This window comes from Brachycentrus maculatus, unplaced genomic scaffold (genome assembly GCF_059751285.1).
Source record: "Brachycentrus maculatus isolate JH-2025_06_01 unplaced genomic scaffold, ASM5975128v1 h1tg000005l, whole genome shotgun sequence".
NCBI lineage: Eukaryota > Metazoa > Arthropoda > Insecta > Trichoptera > Brachycentridae > Brachycentrus > Brachycentrus maculatus.
The window spans coordinates 1,273,327-1,294,767 of NW_028280760.1; the positions used below are offsets into that span (position 1 = coordinate 1,273,327).

General features: G+C 36.2%; 1 protein-coding gene across 1 annotated transcript in view; it reads left to right on the forward strand.

Annotated features, from left to right (window-relative positions):
- The window catches only part of LOC148313793 (myosin-IIIb-like), a 76,307-nt gene that overhangs the window by 46,453 nt on the left and 8,413 nt on the right, over nt 1–21,441 (forward strand). Inside the window, exons 2-14 of the mRNA XM_088256608.1 lie at nt 1,376–1,559; nt 3,594–3,749; nt 4,822–5,103; nt 7,155–7,457; nt 8,249–8,530; nt 9,840–10,028; nt 13,331–13,533; nt 14,636–14,816; nt 15,351–15,501; nt 16,603–16,813; nt 17,594–17,889; nt 19,556–19,851; nt 20,668–20,942. Coding sequence (XP_088112734.1) covers nt 1,407–1,559; nt 3,594–3,749; nt 4,822–5,103; nt 7,155–7,457; nt 8,249–8,530; nt 9,840–10,028; nt 13,331–13,533; nt 14,636–14,816; nt 15,351–15,501; nt 16,603–16,813; nt 17,594–17,889; nt 19,556–19,851; nt 20,668–20,942 — 2,978 coding nt within the window. The 5' untranslated portion in view covers nt 1,376–1,406. The remainder of the gene's footprint in view (nt 1–1,375; nt 1,560–3,593; nt 3,750–4,821; nt 5,104–7,154; nt 7,458–8,248; nt 8,531–9,839; nt 10,029–13,330; nt 13,534–14,635; nt 14,817–15,350; nt 15,502–16,602; nt 16,814–17,593; nt 17,890–19,555; nt 19,852–20,667; nt 20,943–21,441) is intronic.

The window sequence follows — 21,441 nt, forward strand, 5'->3', positions numbered from 1 at the left end:
TGTTTTTTTAAAACACCAATTTTTTATTGAAAAAATAAGTTTTTCTTCGAAATAAATATACGGTTTTGAAAAGAAAACAGTTATGGAAGGGTAAGGAGTTTAAAAAATATATAAAAATATTTTCAATATTTATTTTAAAAAATAATGCAATATGTATTGTAAAAAAAAGTAGGGCGTGACCCGACGACCGGCTCTATGCGTTGCCAAAAGTAACTGAGTCTTATCTATTTTTTTTTGAATTACCTAACGTCCAAGTGACTCTGAAATCTAGCTACGGCTTATGCAACACCGTTTATCATGTCCCTACTCAGGCTTCAACTTTATAAGTTTCATAGCCTATGCCTACTTGTGAGTGGATTTACTCTTTATGTTTAAAGTTACTATAATTTCATGTAATTCATGAGTGAAAATTCTAGGCAAAAACACTCGCTATCTCGCTAGAGGCATGAGTTTATACATTTGAATGATTCTAAGTTAGCAGTGAAGTTACTTAGGTGTATGATTTTAATTCTTGATTTTACTCAGGTAGTGAATTTACTTGTTTATTCTTATATCTATGTGTATACTTACATTTCTACCTAATACTTACTGAGTTTTATTATTGCGAGTTTGCCCTTAAATACATTGTATAGGAGTGTGTATAAGAGCTTCAATAAATACATAAATAAAAGTAATAAGTGGAGAAAACCCAGATTTGTGAACAAGTACTTGGACGCACTCAAAATGTTTTGAATAAATAAAAATGTTCAACTGTGATGGATTCTTGATAAATAGAAGTGTTCAACTGTGTGTGATATTTACAACATTTTGAGTGTGTCCAAATACTTGTTCACAAAATCTGGATTATCTCCAATTACAGGAGTTATTTTCATATTATTTTTTGACATCTCATCAAAGATGAAGAAGAATATGGAAGTCTGGGCATTTACGGGGCTTACGACCGTCATAGGCTGGTTTAAGTGATCACTTTACACACGTGTAACATTCACCAATTCTACCCATTATTGACAACCACACTACTCAAATTCTTAGAAGTTCTATATATATATGAACCAATTTAGAAACCTTGTTCATGAATCACTAAAACTTCACTAGAGACATCTATTGGTGAGATGTAAAGAAGCTTTTTATTAAGCAGAAACTCTTATATAAGTATGTGAGATCCGAATCCTGGATTATAATCACACACAATAATGGGTAGAATTGGTGAATGTTACACGTGTGTAAAGTGATCACTTAAACCAGCCTATGACGGTCGTAAGCCCCGTAAATGCCCAGACTTCCATATTCTTCTTCATCTTTGATGAGATGTCAAAAAAAAAAAAAAAAAAAATAATGTGTGTGATATCATTAAATGTTTTTTTTTCAATTCCAGATGAAGTTGTAGCGGCTTAGGAGGCTTTAAAATGGCTTACCATGGATTATCTCAGCATGTGGAACTGGATAGAGTGGCTGATCCCTTGGATAGATTTTCGCTTGAGAGTCTCATCGGAGAAGGGACTTATGGAGAAGTCTACTCTGCTCGGGATAAGAAAAATAAGAAACGGGTTGCCATAAAGGTTGGTTTATAATAACAACAATAATTATGGATAATTTATATAGCGCCTTTTTGTTAAATACTACCTTAAGGTATAATTAGAAAAGGAGATTGTGTAAGAGAGAGAAAAAGGAGCAGAAGAAGACCGAGAAAAATTTGGCACAATCAAGTATGTCAAATACTTGAAAATGGTCAGGTTAGGAGTCGAAACAATCGGCGGGTATGTATGAGGAGATGCATGAACGTGGAAGAGGTGAAGAATGTTTGCAAGGACAGAGTGGTGTGGCGTTCTATTCTCTCTGCCTACCCCTGTGGGAAGCCGCATGATGGTTAGTTGTTTAGTTTAGATTGTGTAAATGATTTAGCAAACAAATGCGTTTTTAGTTGTTTTCTAAGGATCGTCTCACTCACTGTTTCTTACTACTGTTGGAAGAGTACTATTCCACGCCATCAGCCCGCAACAGCAAAAGCACGCTCGCCAAGTTTAGTGCTGTGGTTGCGAGCTGGTAAGATCACTTTACCCAAAGCAGTTGTAGTCCAGTGGTCTGAAGCTAAATATGCACATCAACAATGATTAAAAAAAATCTTGAGAGTCAAATCTGTTTGCAATTCTAGCACACCTTCATTATAATTTAAGACTTTTATTAAATTATGGGTACACCCGATAAAACTCGATTTCACACTTAATAAGGATTTTATTCATTGATAGAAATTGTTTTGAGAGTAAGGTATCCATTAGAAAACTACTCTTTGTGAATAATGCCCTTGCATCTTCTTTGAAAGTTTGATCAAGTCATGTTTGTATGTCATTATTTTTAGCTTGTTTACAGGTTCTTTTAAAGAAAACACTTCGTTTTTTACCACTTGAGTTTTATTATAGACTACATGTTTCAGAAGTTAAACTTCCATCATTCAGGTCTGTATAATAACTAAAATATTAAATATAAAATTGTTCTATAAATAAGGAGAGGGGAAAGTAAGGGGAAGGGGTTAGTCAAGGGACGGAATTTGAAAACAAAGGAAAAATGGAAAGCAATGGCGAAGAATTTTGAAACAATATATTATTTAATAAATTATTATTAAAAAAAGTGTTTTCTTTAATCATTGTAACATGTCGTACCACAAAGTTAATGCCGAAACAATAAATAAAATACAGGTTCTTTTAATTAGACAATTTCTAATTTTTCTTTTAATAAGGTCCATGCTTCGAAAATATTGTTCGCATGAATACATAGGATCTTAGAGACTTACCGCATATATTTGTGCCGGAGCCGCATTGAAAAGGTCAAAGAGCTGCATGCGGCTCCGAAGCCACATTTTGCCGACCCACGTTGTAGCTGATCGAAGTGTGAGACGTCTATGAACCATCATTATGTATTGATTTATACATGAGTAGACAGAGTTTATAATCTACCCTTTTGGGAAAACGTAACACCATGGCAAAAATAGAATGGTGTGTATAGAATGGGAAGTGGTGTGAGGTTAGGCAGTTAGTCAGGCTATTTCTCAACCATTTTCTGCGACTATAGTATGCAACACCAACATAACATAGAATTCTGTATAGCCTCACACCATTCTGATGATGTCGGTTACGATGAAACCCGGTTGCTTGTCAAATAAATCGGTTGCTTTAAACAATATATCGCTTCATAAATGTAAATTGGCATTTACAAATTTATTCCTGGCCCAGAGAATGTCACGTTTTGATTGAAAATTTAGTTTATTTATGTTATTGTTTACTTTTAATATAATATTTTATTTTTTAGCATATATTTTTTAATTTTTAATTTTTATTCTTTATAAAACATTTATAAAATGTAAGTAGTTTTAAACAACTTGATGAATTGATGTGTCGCAATTGATGTGTTCTTTTATTCTTATTATGTAAATGGTACAATAGTACTGTATATATCAAAAATAAAAAAAATCATGTGCAAAAAATTACAAAGTTGTTATTTTATTATATAACTACACCTCGGTTTAGATTCATGAAATAACGATGAAATTTTACCAAATTACTAAAATATTTATTCAATATTTATTTTTTCTTTTGTAGATTTTAGAAAGTATAACAGAGAATATAGAAGAAATTGAAGAAGAATTTTTAGTGTTTCGTGATCTCTCCCATCATCCAAATCTTCCAACGTTCTATGGCCTGTTCCTGAAGAGAGGACCCACCGCTGAAGATGACCAGCTTTGGTTTGTCATGGAGGTACTACAATATTATTTTAAAACCTTTAAACACCATGTTGTCCTGTTTATTTTAAAACTTTTAAACACCATGTTGTCCTGTTTATTTATAAAACCTTTAAACACCATGTTGTCCTGTTTAATTTAAAAACTTTAAACACCATGTTGTCCTGTTTATTTTAAAACCTTTAAACACCATGTTGTCCTGTTTATTTTAAAACCTTTAAACACCATGTTGTCCTGTTTATTTTAAAACCTTTAAACACCATTTTGTCCTGTTTATTTTAAATCCTTTAAACACCATGTGTACCATGTTGTCCTGAATATAACACGACTCCAATATAACGAGTCCGTATAAATTTTAGACAACAATTTCCGATTGTAGATACATTAGTTGACATTATAATTACTTTATAATAAGATACTTAGTAATTTTTTTTAACAAATATAGGTCGTTTTTCAGTTACAAACTGGAAAATATATACATTTTTTAACATTTTTAAACAGCATATTATTGCAGTAAAACTCTGGGTTAACTGAAATAAACGAAGGACAGCCGTTTCTCGCAATATTTTTTTTGATTAACCCATCAATATTATTTTAATTTCTTAAAAATTAACGCTTCAAAATAATAATGATATTATTAAATATCCCAAAAAATGATGAGTTAATATATCGCTCACTCATTACAAGAACGTCATAAATATAAAAACTTGGTTTTTCAGGAGAACGTTTTTAATGTTTAAAAATATAATACAATGTATTAAAAATAAATATCAAGCCACTTAATGAACTTTTTACTGTGCAACAGATCTTTTTAAGTAAAACCTGAAGGTTTTTTCTCCATTTGAAAAATATTTAGTATATTTAAAAAAAAATAATTAAACAATACCTTTTCTTCAAAATGCAAAAACAACACTTTCTGCCCTGCAGCGGGTAAATATTAAGTTTAAAATATGCCGCTTTTGCTGGGATAATGTACATTTTCTGGGCGTTTCGAAAACATGCACAACTGAAAATTGACGATTTTTGATATATGACGTTCTTGAAAGGAGTGAGCGATATGTTATAGAGGTATTTACTTTGGTTTGCAGTTGTGTACTGGGGGGTCTGTCACCGACCTCGTCCAAGGTCTTCGAAATCGTGGTGATAGGTTATCCGATGAGCAGATAGCCTACATTCTGAGGGAAACAGTCGAGGCCCTCATATACCTGCACAGCAATCACTGCATGCACCGGGACGTCAAGGGCCACAACATCCTGCTGACCGAGAGTGCTGGCATCAAGCTGGTGGACTTCGGCGTGTCTTCGCATCTGGCAGCGACGATGGCACGGCGGAACACTTCAGTCGGAACTCCATACTGGATGGCACCTGAGGTTACAATTTTTTTTACCTAAAATAACATGTCTTTAGACTTGAAACCATTCTTGTGCGATTAGTGAGGCAACTCTGTTTCACGGTTTAATAAATTTTAAAGTGATATTTCTAGGCGTTCCCTAGTATGTGAAATAATTCAGAAAGCTATTTTAATATACATTCAATTCAGTTTTCAAAAGAAGGATGAAAGTATAGTGAATGCAATTAAAATGCCATCTCTCAGACGAATCTGCGGCAAAACAATGTTTGATAGATGTTCAAATGGTGCAGTAAGGAAAGAATGCAAAGCTGACGTAATCATTATCAATAAAATTAAGAAAGGTGTGTTGAGATGGTTTGGACAGTGGAATGAATGAATGAGGAAAGAACGGTAAAACAAATTTATGAAGCGAATGTAGTTGGAAAAAGGAGCAGAGGAAAACCGAGTAAACTTGGCATCATCATGTCAAATACTTGCGTCAAGTCAAAGTTGAAATAATGGCAGCCATGTATGAGGAGATGGATGAATGTAGAAGAGGCGAAGAATGTTTGCAAAGATAAAGTGGTGTGGCTTTCTATTCTCTCTGCCTACCCTTGCGTAAAGTGGCGTGATGGTTTGTTAGTTAGTTTCAATGTAGGATTTCTTTTAACTCAATGTGACCCTTAATATCATTTATTTGTCTTCTGTAAGCATTTTCAAATGTATAAAACATTTTTTAATGTTCTCAGAAGGCAAAATCAATCGTTGCTAATTTTTCTTAATGTTCTCAGCAATAGTTCAGTTATAAAACTGTGGGAAAATATTTTAAATATTATTGCTTAGTCTACCAACAAAATTATTCCTTGAAAAAACATTGAATTCCTCGCAGTGAGACATGCAATGCATGTTTTAATGACGTTAATGCTGTTTTAATGATGCATTTAGCATGTCTTCAGTTCTGTTTATAGTCATTGTCACAATAATTAATAATTTATGACATTGCTCAGTAGATTCGCTTGATATCCTACACCAATGATACTCAACCTTTTTTTTCTTCGGGCCGCATATATATATTTGTAAAGCTACGTGGGCCGCAACACTATGCTGGTATGACAAAAAATATCATGAAACCCACCATCCCCGTTTTTTTGGAAAACCATTTGAGATTTATAAAAATATGACCAAAACAGAATAATAATAGCGCGCATATTTGTCTGTCAAATGTTTGTTTTTTGGGAATAAATCTAGCGTGTGCAGTAGCAACACTCTTATACCAGATCTGATGTTGACACGACAACGTCCATCCTCTTCGGGTTTCCATGTCTGTACGTCAAAGTCGAAATAAATCTCAAGATATACGATTCTATATTTATAGAATGCCAGATTTTGTAAATCATGTTCCTGATAATAAATGTGTTGGGGCCGCACAAAAAAGCTTGGCGGGCCGCATGCGTCCCGCGAGCCGCAGGTTGAGATGGCTGTCCTACACTATCGGTAGCATTATAAGGACATTGAAGATCATTGATCTGATGAAAAAAAAAGACAATTTTTAATGCAATATTTTAAGAGTTATTTATATTGACAACTCATATATGAATATGAATTTAAAAATTTTTTTTCTCACACCGTTTATTTTTTCATGCATTTATATATGAATATAAATGCATGAAAAAAATAAACGGTGTGAAATAAAAAAAACTATAGAAAATTCATTTGTTGCAACAAAGCCATTTACCTTTTTCAAAAAAGCGATTGAAAAGCTGCCCGAAAGATGGCGAACATTCTTAGATAATAATGGCCATTATATTTTATAATTACTTTATACCTGTGAATATGTTATAAAATATTTTTATGATTATGTTCACACCGCTGCTCCGCTGGGGTAGGCAGAGAAAATAGAGCACTATACTTCTCTGTCTTTGCAAACATTCTTCTCCTCTTTTACATTTATGTACCTGCTAATACATAAATTAATACATACATTAAAATGGAGTTCTAAAAATTAAATGCCAAATCAATAAATAAATAAATAAAACAAATAATTCTCTTTTTTTTTAAATAGTAAAAAATATTTTTTTTATTGTTGTCCAGGTGATTGCGTGCGAGCAGCAGCTGGACCACTCGTACGACGCCCGCTGCGACGTGTGGTCCACGGGCATCACGGCTATCGAGCTGGCGGAGGGGGACCCGCCCCTGAGCGAGCTGCACCCCATGCGCGCGCTCTTCCAGATCCCGCGCAACCCGCCCCCCGGGCTGGCGCGCCCCGAGCTGCACTCGCCGCTGCTGCCCGACTTCATCGGGGAGTGCCTTGTCAAGGACCTGGACCAGAGGCCCTTCGTCAAGGAGCTCCGCCACCACCCGCTGCTGGTGGCCGTGCAACACTACGCCACTAAGGTAACATAAATATTTATTGTAATTGCAGACAGTTGGTAGAATTCCATATTGAATTGTTGGGTAATATATCCAAAATAAAACAAGGTTTGTTGGATTGAATTCTACATTTATTTATTTATATGTTAATACGTGACGCGTTTCGTCTTCTTAGGACATTATCAAACACTCAAACACACAAACACGTATTTGATAAAGTCCTAAGAAGACGAAACGCGTCACGTTTTATGTTTTTTATTATTTACAATTATATTTCAATTTTATACTATTTCTATAGTTCAATTGAGACAAACTTTATCTGTAGTTTATTAACACATTAATAAATTCATTGGCAGTTTTTTCATCAACCCCTAATTATTATACTAATTAGGGTTGTATACTAATCACAAGTAAAAGCAAACCCAACACCGATCTGTACAATGTGCATATTGCTCTATACCAAAAGTAAGCAAATACATATAACACTATAAGCATCTTATCATTCATCGTTCACTTTGTGTAATACCACTTTAAAGTTCTATTACACAAAGTTAACGATGAATGATAAGGAGAGTGTTATATTGCCATACCACAATGTTAAATGCTTTTAACATACAAAATATACTTATAAGCATCTCCCGCTCTCTACTGAAAGTATTATAAAGACGCTTTGAAGCGTTTTCCACAAACAATGTGTTAAGTAAACAAACTGTATACCTTCCTTTACAGTTTTAAATTTAAGAAATTTGACTTACAAGTTTTCCGACCACTGCACTAAGTTATTGAAATATTAAAAAGTATTTCAACTGTCGCAGGTCCGAAAAGAGCTTCAACATGAGATATCGAGGCAGCGTACGGAGGGGAGGTGTTGCCGCACGGCCGAAGCCACCACCAAGCAGGGGAAGCTAAAGGCAGACCGGAAGTCCCGCCCCGAGAAGATGTACATGGATGACCTGGCAGCCCTGGATGTGCTCTCAGAAGACTCCATAGTGGAGCAACTGCTGACGCGGTACAACTGTAACCAGATCTACACCTATATCGGGGATATACTGATCGCAGTCAACCCCTTCTTGGAATTGGGCATATACGGTCCAGAAGTAAGTGTTAGTGCGGAGAAAGGCTGAAGAAAACTTGGCATGATCAAGTATTTCAAAAGTATCACTCAATTTTGGGTGCTTTGCCAGTGGTATGGCATTCTATTCTCTCTGCCTATCCCTACGGAGAGGAGGCCGTTAAGAAGTCTTATAATACATATTATTATTTTATTAAAATTAAACTCTTGAATATACCACTTTAATGAGTTTTATTTATATTTACGACTAGTTTCGAAAACGACAGATGTTTTCATCTTCTGGTACACATTAAAACTAACGAACAAAAATATATTTAGGTGTATATATAGGTTAATAAATATAGTTAGTTTTAATTGTACCAGAAGATGAAAACATCTGTCCTTTTCGAAACTAGTCGTAAATATAAATAAAACTCATTAAAGTGGTATATTCAAGTGTTTAATTTTAATAAAATAATCATGTCATTCCACAAAGTTAATGCCGAATCAATAAATAATACATATTTTTATTATATTCAATAAGTTGATAATTTAACCTGCCCGAAAATATGGCCTAACATGGTAGTCCAAGTAAAACTTTCCTCAAGAGGAGTATGGGCATACATGAACAGTCTTGCTTAAAAGCCCTGTGACATTTATTTCCAAAATGGTACTTGTACTGCCATCTGTGGTTGTATTTGACCACTAAAACCACACTAGATTAGTTTTCTGTTTTACCCACAACATTTTACTTGAAACAAAGTTTGTGTGATGTCTATTACTTAGCACTACAAAATTTTAAAAAGATCTTAACGCACTTAGGACGGGAAAGGTATTTCTACCAGTTCAGTCGATTGATGATTGCGGATGTGAAGTGTATTTTTACCTTCTGCGCCGGCCTCATTTTAAAGTCAGAAAAGAAGGAATCATTTCATGTTTTTATAATAATATTATGTACCAATCTCTTCATTGACCGCTTTTGAACGTCTCTGTAGTGTACTGGTCAGCACGCTCGGCTACCGTACTGGAGGTCCCAGGTTCGAATCCCAGGAAGGGGGTCAAATAAATATTTATTTTTCACTATACAAAGTGATTTTTCCCTGTAATATTTATTCAATATTACCCTGTACTGGTGCTTGAAGCGGAGGGCTGAACACCTTTCCTTCATGTGTTAATGATCAAGATAATACTGCCCTTATATGATACAGTGCTCTATGCACCATCGGGTGCGGATGAGGCTTTGAAGAAGAAGAAGAAGATTACTAAGTACTTCATAATTTTAAAAAAAAATTAATAAGTATATTTAAAATATAAAACTTGTTTCTGATGTGACGTGTTATTTAATTACTTTATAGGAACAGCTGAGATATAGTTGCGCCTGCCGCTCGGACAACCCTCCGCACATATTCGCGGCAGCGGACGCGGCCCACCAGGCGCTGCTCCACCAGAGGAGGCACCAGGCCATAGTCATCTCCGGAGAGAGCGGCGCCGGCAAGACGGAGAGCGCCAACCTGCTGCTCAAGCAACTCGTGTTTCTTGCCAAGGTCTGCATTTTGCATTTGTCCCCCTAACATCTCCGTGCGTACCGCCCCAACCGTGGGGCCATAAACTACCAGGTCAGATAGCGTATGGCCTCACGTTTGGGACGTAGTGAGTATTTTTAATTAACAATATTCATTAATTATGCGCGTGCTATATGTTTAAAATGTTGGTAATCAATTTTTTTTTAACTGTCCCGTTCCGAAGGGGGTATCAATTTCTTTACTAGCGCTCCACAGTTTAATTATCGGTGGTACATCGCCAAGTTTGCACGTGTGTGTGTTGTGTTCCCAATACCCAAACGTTATTTGGCAAATACAGAGTGTTTTTTCTCGTTGCTAAGAAAAATTATAAATTATTCAAATTATCTACTAACATTTTTTGGTGCATCGCATTTTTACATTTATTTTATAAAAATCTGCCTTTTTACACTGTAATTAAATTGTCATAATTTTAATATTTATAAACTTTACCCTAACAATGAGTGGAAAACAATTGACAGATGATATGATTGAGCAACTTCTGAACGATACGGACACTGATGTATCTTTAAGTGATGATGAAAGCGATTTAGGGTTGGAAAATAAAGATGATGTTTCCGACACAGATAACTATATAATCGAAGAACTTTCAGCGTGGAGTCCGTAGATATAGAAGACAACAGTAGAAATGAAGAAGAAAATTTGTTCACTTCCAAATCAGGCTACAGATGGACAGATATTCCTCCACCTTCTTCAAAAACCCATTCCCACAACATAATAAGATCAACATCTGGTATAGCTGGACCACTAGCAGCTGCAAAGAGTATGAAAGAAATGTCATTTTCTTTTATTACTCCTACCATGATGACTGAGATAATACGTTGTACCAACAAATATTGTGAAGAACGAGGTATTACGGGAAACGCAATAACAGAAAGCGAAATACAAGCTTTTATGGGATTTTTATCAGCATCTGGCAAAAATAGAGGTAGAAAACAACACATTAGTGAGCTTTGGAAAACCAACAGAGTATTTAAACAGTTCTTTTATGCAGCGGCAATGCCTCGTGACCGGTTCCAGTTTATTTATAGCGAAATTCGGTTTGATAACAAAGCTACGAGAAATGAAAGGATGGCTCTGTCTGGCCATAAACATGAGGCAATAAAATTATTTTTTGAACAGTTTGTGGAAAATTGCACGATAAATTATTCACCTGGATCCCACTTATCAATAGATGAGCGCCTAGCTGTCTTTAGGGGAAATTTCCCATTTAAGGTGTATATAAAAAGTAAGCCAGGGAGGTATGGAATAAAAATATGGGTGGCGGCAGAAGCCGATAGTGGATATATTTGTAATGCACAGATTTACACGGGCAAAATTAACAATGTACGGGAGGTGAATCAAGGTCATAGAGTTGTGATGGAGATGGCCACACCGTATTTTGGCAGTGGACGAGGAATTACAGTCGACAATTTTTTCACATCTGTGGCCTTAGCACAATCATTGATGGCGGAAGGACTTTCTCTCACGGGGACAATGAGAAGCAACAAAAGAGAAATACCTGTAGCATTTCAGAAATCTCCTTCACGAGAGTTATTTTCCTCACTGTTTGGGTTTTCGAATAATATGACCCTGGTATCGTATGTTCCTAAAATTAAAACTGCTGTAAATCTTCTAACGACAGAGTTTTATAACAAAAGCGTCGACGTTGGATATAAGAAAAAATCGGAAATAATTTTGCATTACAACAAAACTAAAGGTGGAGTTGATTTGGGAGATAAAATGACGAGAGAATATTCATGCGCCCGGTCTACAAGGAGATGGCCACTTAGAATTTTTTTTGAAATCCTTGATATGGCGGCATTGAATTCTTATTTTCTTTGGCTTAAAAAAAATCCAGAATGGAAACAAAATGATAGAAGTAAGAGAAGAAAATTTATTCAACAATTGGCCATGGAGCTCGTGACAGATAACGCAAGAAAACGAAGCAGATTAAAATCAAATGATAAGCTCCATCAAAAGGCATTTAGCTTATTTGCAGATGAAATGGGGGAAGAATTCCCCTTAGATAAACCATGTACTTCAGCTTTCAATCCACCTACACAACGAGGTCGCTGTAATTTCTGCCCCCGCAAATCTGACAAAAAAACAAAATAAAGTGTGTTGTTTGTGACGAATTTATATGTTTGATACATAAACACGAGGTAAAAAAGTTTTACTGTCCAAACTGTTCATTCAACGTGATTTTTTATATTGTTTTTTAATGTCTGAATTTTGTAAACATTCTTTGTTTTCTTCCCATAATATAACGACAAATTATAAGCACGCTGTGTAGTATGCTTCACTCTCTCTCCTCACCCCCCCCCCGCACGCATCGTTCCGGCCAACATCCGGCCGAAGCTCTCCAGTGATGATTGAACTTCGGTTGGAATTGGATGCAATTACCGCAGAGAACTTCTTCGCAACTATGTTTTTTCGAAAATTATTATGTTTATTGCAGAAAAATCAAATTATTATGGATAAAATAGAATAACAATAGTATGATAAACATTTTGGCATAAGTAGAATTTGTAAAAACACTGTATTTATAGCATTTTACTTGGGGTATTGCCAGTACCCCCTTCGGAACCTACGGATTATTTTTTTTTTCCTCCGGACCGGAAAGGTTAAATGTGTTGAAAGTGAAATATTAATAAAATGTTTAAAAAAATCTGCAGGGTACAAACCTTTTTATAAATACTTTACTACTCAAGAAGTTAAGATTGATGTTCCACCATCACCAATCTTAAAACAAAGTTTCACTTTTTAAATTTATCCCACCACCGCATTTAAAATCAGTTTTAACATCTTTTTCAGATTTTTTAAATATGTACCTAGCCAATTATATAGGTATATTTTTTAACATTTTGATAACTCAAAGTAGATGAAGAAGAATATGGAAGTCTGAGTATTTACAGGGCTTATGACCTGCCATAGGCTGGTTAATACATTGTTGTTGGGCGATTTTTTCATAAGTAACCACAAATCCAATTCCCATCTGTACAATGTTTTTTGGTGTCTCTTGCGCTTTACCAATAGTAATCAATTAGAACACTTATAAGCGTTTCTCACTCTCTACCAACAGTATGTAAAAGATGCTTATAAGCATTTCCCACAAACAATTTGTTAAGTGATCACTTTAAACACGTGTGACATTATTCTACCCATGATTGACAACCCCAGGACCTCCGGCACGGGATCAAAACACACTAACCACACTACATTATGAAGATGGATTACATTATTTACTTACCGTGTTGTATTATGAGTTAGTTTCTGCATTTCAGGCCCCAAACAGGAATCTGGAGGAGAGAATTCTGCGGGTGAACCCGATAATGGAGGCGTTTGGCAACGCCCGGACGGGCATCAACGCCAACAGCTCCCGGTTCGGCAAGTACCTGGACCTGTCCATGACCAGGGCCGGGAAGGTCACCGGAGCCAGAATCTCCGTTTACCTGCTAGAACAATCCAGGGTCGTGCACCAAGCCAAGTGAGATACTCGCAATATTATTTCACGCTCTTTGCTGTGGCTAAAATTTTTTTTTTTGTTGCAAATTAGTATAATTGCTTCTGTGAAAATTTAAAAGACGGCACAATTGACAGCAAAGCACTATCGGTTAATCCTTTGAACACCAAAATCGTATATATTGGCAGAAATACCGGATTCGTCAGATCTATTAATAAATGATAATAAATTACATTTAAAGGCTGAATATTTTGATGATAATGTTAATAAATTACATGTATTGGAAAAATATTACATATTTCATTATTCCAATTTTACAAAAAAGCTCAATAAATATGAATAATTTTACGTTTAACAGAACAAATGACATTAACACACTTCTGACGGAAAGATATTTCTACCCTTTTGGTCGGTTGATGCTTAAGGACGGGAAGGATATTTTTACCTTCTGCGTCAGCCTCATTTCAAAAGCAGAAAAAAAGAATTAAATGAATATTATATCCAATCTCTTTGTTAAGGTCTTAACTTTATGTCGATAATTATAAAATCCCATTGCCAGCAGTCCGCAGGCGTAAAAAATACCCTTTTGAAATATGTTAAATTAGAAATAAATAATATTATATTGTTTCAAAATTCTTCGCCATTGCTTTCAATTTTTCCTTTGTTTTCAAACTCCGTTCCTTGACTAACCCCTTCCCCTTACTTTCCCCCTATCCTTATTTATAGAACAATTTTATATTTTATATTTTAGTTATTATACAGACCTGAATGATGGAAGTTTAGCTTCTGAAACATGTAGTCTATAATTAAACTCAAGTGGTAAAAAACGAAGTGTTTTCTTTAATTATTAGAAATAAACATATTTTATATGCGTGAATATAAGCCTTAAAAACACTCTGGGCGCAATGGTCCTTCATTACACCATTTGCAAATGTAACGGGTTTTGCAAGCAAGTTTTAAAGTAATTTATTGTAAACAAATTTTTATGGGAAAAATATTTTTTTTAAATGATTTTTCAGCCCTTTAACTATGCTTTTTTTAAGACTTCATAATGTAGGAGAGGGTTGATAAAGTCGTCTATTATATTGATGATTACTTTATTTATTGAAATTGTGTTTGTTTTCAGTGCGGAAAGTAATTTCCACATATTTTATTACTTGTACGACGGCTTGGAAAGCTGCGGAAGAGCTTCCAACTTCTTCCTGGACGGCAGTTTGAGAAGTAAGCACAGATATCTGAGGTCCCTCTCTCCCGTCCACACTCCGGCCAACATCGACAAGTGGAATCAGATCAATGAGTCCTTCAAGGTAATACGTGCCAATTTCTGTATACAACCTATAAATGTAGACAACATTTTGAGTTTGTCCAAATATTTGTTCACAAATCTGGATTATCTCCAATTAGGAGTTATTTTTTACATTATTTTTGACATCTCAACATAGTTGAAGAAGAATATGGGCACCTGGGCAATTACAAGGCTTATGACCATCATAGGCTGGTTTAAATTATCACTTTACACACGTGTAACATACACCAGTTCTACCCATGATTGACAACCACACTACTCAAATTCTTGAAACTTTAGATATATTAATCAAACTCGTAACACAGTATGCTTGAGTTCACTAGAGACATCTATGGTGGGATGAGTAAAGCTTTTATTAAGCAGAGACTCTTTCCATTTGTATGTGAGGTCCGAATCCTGGATTATATTCACTAACTTGAAAAACGCTTAAAAACATCAGATTTTTTTATTTTAGCTTATAACCAGTTAATTTATTTACAAAATTTTTATATAAAGAGTGTTTATGTACTAAAAAAGTTGTATAATTTATTTTCAGTTGATTGGCTTCCATAAAGAGGAGGTGGAGACAGTGTACAGAATGCTGGCGGCCATATTGCACCTCGGAGATATAGAGTTTGGTGAGGTGGTATCACAAGACAATACTGATAATAAATCTAAGATCATCGATTCTTCCCCACTGCACAGAGGTAAGACAATATATAATTTATGGATTTAGGATTGACTTTGTGGAATAACACTACGATTTAAATATAATAATAAAACACTTGTTTAAGACCATTTTTGAATTTATCAATCTAACTAATCTACAACTAGTTTCGAGAACTACTTATGTTCTCATCAACAGGAGAAAACACATAAATTTTGTGTTATATTTTATATTTAGAGGCAATATGATTTAGTGAGTTAATTTTTTAATTAGAATAAATGTCAGTTAATTCATAATTCGAGGCATCTAATTTTTCAAAAAAAAATATCAAAAATTACCAAAAAATATTTAAATTTGCGCTTCGCTTCACGACAGGTATTTCAAATATAGTTAAGAAGATAGTTTGCAATGTCAGATTGGCATGGCATTCTATTCTCTCTGTCTACCCCTGCGGGGAAGCGGCGTGATGGTTAGTTATTTTTTTATGGGTCTCTCAACTGGTGGAAATTTAAAGTTAAAAAATATTGATAAAAATCATCAGGATGTGATCAGAACAATAAATTACAAAATCAGAACCCTCAGAACATGTTTGTCTTTGTATGGTTTGAAAATCTGAAAAATAAAAATAAAATCTTCTTTTTCTAACCCGGGTTCGATTCCCAGGGGGGTCAAATAAATATAAGTGATTTTTTCACTGTAATATTTATTCAATATTACCCTGGACTGGTACCTGAAGTGGAGGGCTGATCACCTTTCCTTCGTGTGTAAACGATCAAGATAACACTGTGTTCATATGAAGCAGTGCCCTATGCACCATTGGGGTGCGAATAAGGGTTTTATTATTATTATTTTTTTCTAACCCTTATCCGTACCCAATAGTGCATAGGGCACTGCATTATACAGAAAGTGTTATTTGATTGTTAAATATGCAAAAGAAAGGTGATCATCCTTCTGCTTTAGGTACCCAGTCCAGTCTTGGAAATCGAACCAGGACCTCCAGCATGGTAGCCTAGCGCACTAACCACTACACTATGGAGCCGAACAAAAAAAATACAAAACTAAATCCCTTGGAACAATTTGGTCTATATTTATGGTTACGGTACGGTTGAGCTAATTATGTATTTGGCTTGTTGCATTGCAGTGTCTCGGTTGCTGGGGGTGGACGGCAGTGAGCTGCGCGAGTGCCTGACGTGCAGCAGCGTGGTGACGCGCGGGGAGACCATCACCCGGAACAACACGCTCACCGAGTCCGGGGCGGCCCGGGACGCCATGGCCCGCGGACTCTACTCCCGCCTGTTCGACTGGACCGTCAATCAGATCAACACGCTGCTGTCCTTCAACCGCCCTCATTGGTAGGTGTAGAATAAAATCTGATTTGTGTTTCTGTGGCAATAAGAACTCTAAAATCAATTCAGAGGTTAACACATTCTGGGGTATTCAAAGTGCATAGAGTCTCGTACGTAAGAAGATTCATACTCTATTCCATTACAACATTGCTGATTTCATTTTCTCAAAATCCTTTCTTTTATAACCATGATCAGTAAAAAGCGGAGTAAGTAATCTTATTTCCTCAATCTCTCCTTGTGGTAATACCACATTTATTAGAGTGAAAGAAATAACATGTCGCCGGCAGACAAAATAATTATGTCCTGATACATAAATACGTAGAACTGGCTGTACCAACTTCAAAAACTATTGTGAAATATTTAATGGTTTGTAATTATAAAAATGAAAAGGGATATAATAAGGAATTTCTTTAATATAATTTTTAAGATGACAAAAAATATGGAGCTCTTATAATACTAGTACTAAGTTTTTATATAAGTATAAAATACTAAGTTTTTATTTATTTTTTATTATTATTTGTATTTACACAAATACTTCAATTTCATACTATTTCTGTGAGCCTAAGCGGCTCATTGTTAGGAATAGATATCAAATTGTGGTAGAGTGGATTCGAACCGAGAAACTCTGAATTAAGAGCCCGCGACACTAACCACGGGACCACAACCCGACACATCAAGTTATCAAATTAAAATTAATATATGGGGGATTCCAATCCCCCTGTTTAGGCCAGCTAGTTTAACAGTCGTGGAATCCTATCTAATTTGGACAAATATTTGTCATTGCAGTTCGGAACAGCTGTCGATTGGTCTGCTGGACATATTCGGGTTCGAGAACTTCCCGTGCAACTCGTTTGAGCAGCTGTGCATCAACGTGGCCAACGAGCAGATCCAGTACTACTTCAACCAGCACATCTTCACCTGGGAGCAGCAGGAGTACCTGGGCGAGGGGGTGCCCGTGGACCTGGTGGAGTTCTCCGACAACCGGCCCGTGCTGGACATGCTGCTGTCGCGCCCGCTTGGCCTGCTCGCGCTGCTGGACGAGGAGAGCCGCTTCCTGAGGTCCAACGACAGGTCGCTCATTGGTGAGTCACCCGGCCAACTGCAATCAGCATACTGAACTTGTTATCAAGCACTTGAATGTCATAATTCGGAACAATTAGTAGGTATCTAAGAGGAGAGTCATGAATGTGGAAGAGACAAAGAATATTATTAATTGATTCGGCATTAACTTTGTGGAATGACTTGTTGATTATTTTTTTAAATAATTAAATAGTTTTAATATATTTATATTATCCACTGACACTTCGTGATGGAATTGCATTTTAACATATTATTAGATTAAAACCAATATTTTTAGCTTTTCCACTTTATTTTTATTTGACCAGCGACCGGGTTTCGTCTTTACCGACATCATCAGACTGGATGTCGGTAACGACGAAACCCGGTCACTGGTCAATTAAAAATAATGTGGAAAAGCTAAAAATATTGGTTTTAATCTAATAATATATTAAATAGTTTTACTTTTCACCTGTAGATGAAAACGTTAGTTTTCAAAACTAGTCATGCATAATGAAAAAAACTCATTAAGTGGTTATAAAAGTGCTAATTTATAAAAAAATGAGATAATGAATGTTAGCAAAGACAGAGAGGTGTGGAAATCCATCCTCTCTCTCTACCCTTGCGGAAACTCCTTATGTGGTGTTGTGGGTTTAGGTTTTGGACGATGAACAGTATCCCATCCTCATCGCCAGTTGTTGTGAGTTCAGGTGGTGGAAGAATGTTAGTAAAAGATTGCTAGTTCTTTGACTTTGGTTTATTCTATAAATAAGTTAATAGGAGCTCTAAGTGAGTGACTGCTTTTAAGGAGAGACTATTGTAAAATTACGCTTGTCAGACAACGTGGATGTTCACACGGTTGCGGGATGTTCTTCTCACCACTCTGTCAGCAACACACCCATATTCCTTCAGTTAGTAAGTTAGTTCTGTTGGTATTTTTGCCTATATTTGAACAAGGAACAGCATAGGACGCAGCAACCCGTGACCACGACTGTCGTCAAGAATAGGCGATTGAGTTGATTAGGTCATGCACATCCCATGCTACCCAAGAGTTTATTGTTTAAATTATTCAATTTCCAAGTGAGGCAATAAATTCACAAAAAGAAAGATTATTTTATATATATATATATATATATATATATATATATATATATATATATATATATATATATAGTATATAGAACCCTTATCCGCACCCCAATGGTGCATAGGGCACTGCATCATATAAACGCAGTGTTATCTTGATCGTTAACACACGAAGGAAAGGCGATCAGCCCTCCGCTTCAGGTACCAGTCCAGGGTAATATTGAATAAATATTAGAGTGAAAAAATCATTTATATTTAATAGACCCCCCTCTGGGAATCGAACCCGGGACCTCCAGAACGGTAGCCGAGCGCGCTGACCATTACACTACGGAGGCGGACAAATTATATATATATATAAGTACAAAAATGTCCAGAAATTGTAAAAAAAACACAAATTGTTATTTATACATCCAAATTTATTTTGTACCCTTCGAAGTAGACTCCATCGAGTGCAATATAGCTATGCCAACGTTTCACCCAATTCTTCATACACTGCTCATAGACCGCCGAAGTTATCGCCTTCAGCTCCTTCAGCGAAAACCGGAAACCGAAAATACAATAAATCTTGTTTTTTCGGTAATGTAATGTGATGTTCTGATTTTACAGAAAAATTCCACAACAACATAAAGAGCAAGTACTACGTGAGGCCCAAGTCCGACGCCGTGTGCTTTGCGATCCACCACTTTGCGGGGCGCGTAGTCTACCAGGCCGGCGGCTTCCTGGAGAAGAACCGCAACTTCCTGCCGCACGAGGTCATCCAGCTCATGCGGCAGAGTCAGTTCGACATTGTGCGCTTCCTGTTCCAGTGCCCCATCACCAAGACGGGCAACCTCTACTCGGCGCTGCAGAGCGACACCGACTCCAAGAATTCCAGCTCGGAGAGCTCCAAGGACGGAACCAAGGTATTTATTCACTTGTGAACAAAATTCCCACATAGACAATTAGGTTGTGGTTTTACAAACTTGTATTTATTTAGATTGGCAGTGACAAGGATATTGAAAGCTTTTAAATGTAAATTAACAGTAAAATAGGGATACAATTTTGTTTTTCATTTTCTCTAAAATTCGTAACTTAGTTCATACAACAGCAAAAAATTGCTTTGCAAGAGAAGGTCTATTGGGATGCCAAAATCCTTCTGTATCAGATCTGGGAATGCGGTGGGACAGCTTTTAATCCCACATAACATAATCTGTGCATACTTCTTCTTTTTCTTGGGCCTTTTCTCCTCCACTGCTGGCTATAGGCCTATAGGCCTCTTTCCCGTATCCTTCCATTTTTTTCGGTCTACTTGCGGCTAATTTCTTCCCCCCACATCGGCTATGTTGTCGGACTATCTTTTCGTGGTCTTGTGATGCCTCTTTTATTCTCCCAAGGTCTCCATCTCAGAATTTTAGGAGTCTACTTTTGTATGCAATGTAAATTATTTTTAATTTAATTTTCACTTGGTAAATATGTACCACCATTTCTTGAAATCAACTGTGACACTTGTTTGTGTCATTTTTGTAAATTATATCTCCAGGGTGCTTTAAAAATAAGACTCCATTTTTAAAGGACGACATACGGTTGATTTGTTTTAATGATCACTTTATACACTCCGTCATTATTCCGCCCATGATCGAACAACTTTATTTTCCCTAATTTAGAAAAATTACATATATCATTCAAATGTCTACTGATAGCGATAGCGAAGCTTTCTTATTGGATGGTTGTTGTCCCAGGAGCGTTACAACAGCCGCGGGCTGGCCTCCCAGTCCAGGGCGCAGCAGACGGTGGCCACGTACTTCCGCTACTCCCTGATGGACCTGCTGCAGAAGATGGTGTCGGGGTCGCCGCAGTTTGTGCGCTGCCTCAAGCCCAACGAGTCCCGCTCGCCCAAGCTGTTTGACAACAACAAGATACTGAAGCAGCTCCGCTACACCGGGGTGCTGGAGACCATCAGGATCAGGCAGAATGGCTTCTCGCACAGATTGAGCTTTGCCGAATTTTTAAAAAGGTATATTATTTTCATATATTAATATATACAACATTTTGAGTGTGTCCAAATACTTGTTCACAAAATCTGGATTATCTCCAATTACAGGAGTTATTTTCATTTGATTTTTTGACATCTCATCAAAAATGAAGAAGAATATGGAAGTCTGGGCATTTACGGGGCTGACGACCGTCATAGGCTGGTTTAAGTGATCACTTTGAATTTGAGTAGTGTGGTTGTCAATAATGGGTAGAATTGGTGAATGTTACACGTGTGTAAAGTGATCACTTAAACCAGCCTATGACGGTCGTCAGCCCCGTAAATGCCCAGACTTCCATATTCTTCTTCATCTTTGATGAGATGTCAAAAAATCATATATTAATATTTTCTTCACTCTAATATTTATTTATTATTTCCCTGGACTGGTATCTCTGAGTACAATTTCTGCTGACTTTTATCTGCACCCAATGGTGCAAGGAGCACTGTATAAAGTTGATGCAATGTTAATTTAATTGTTTAT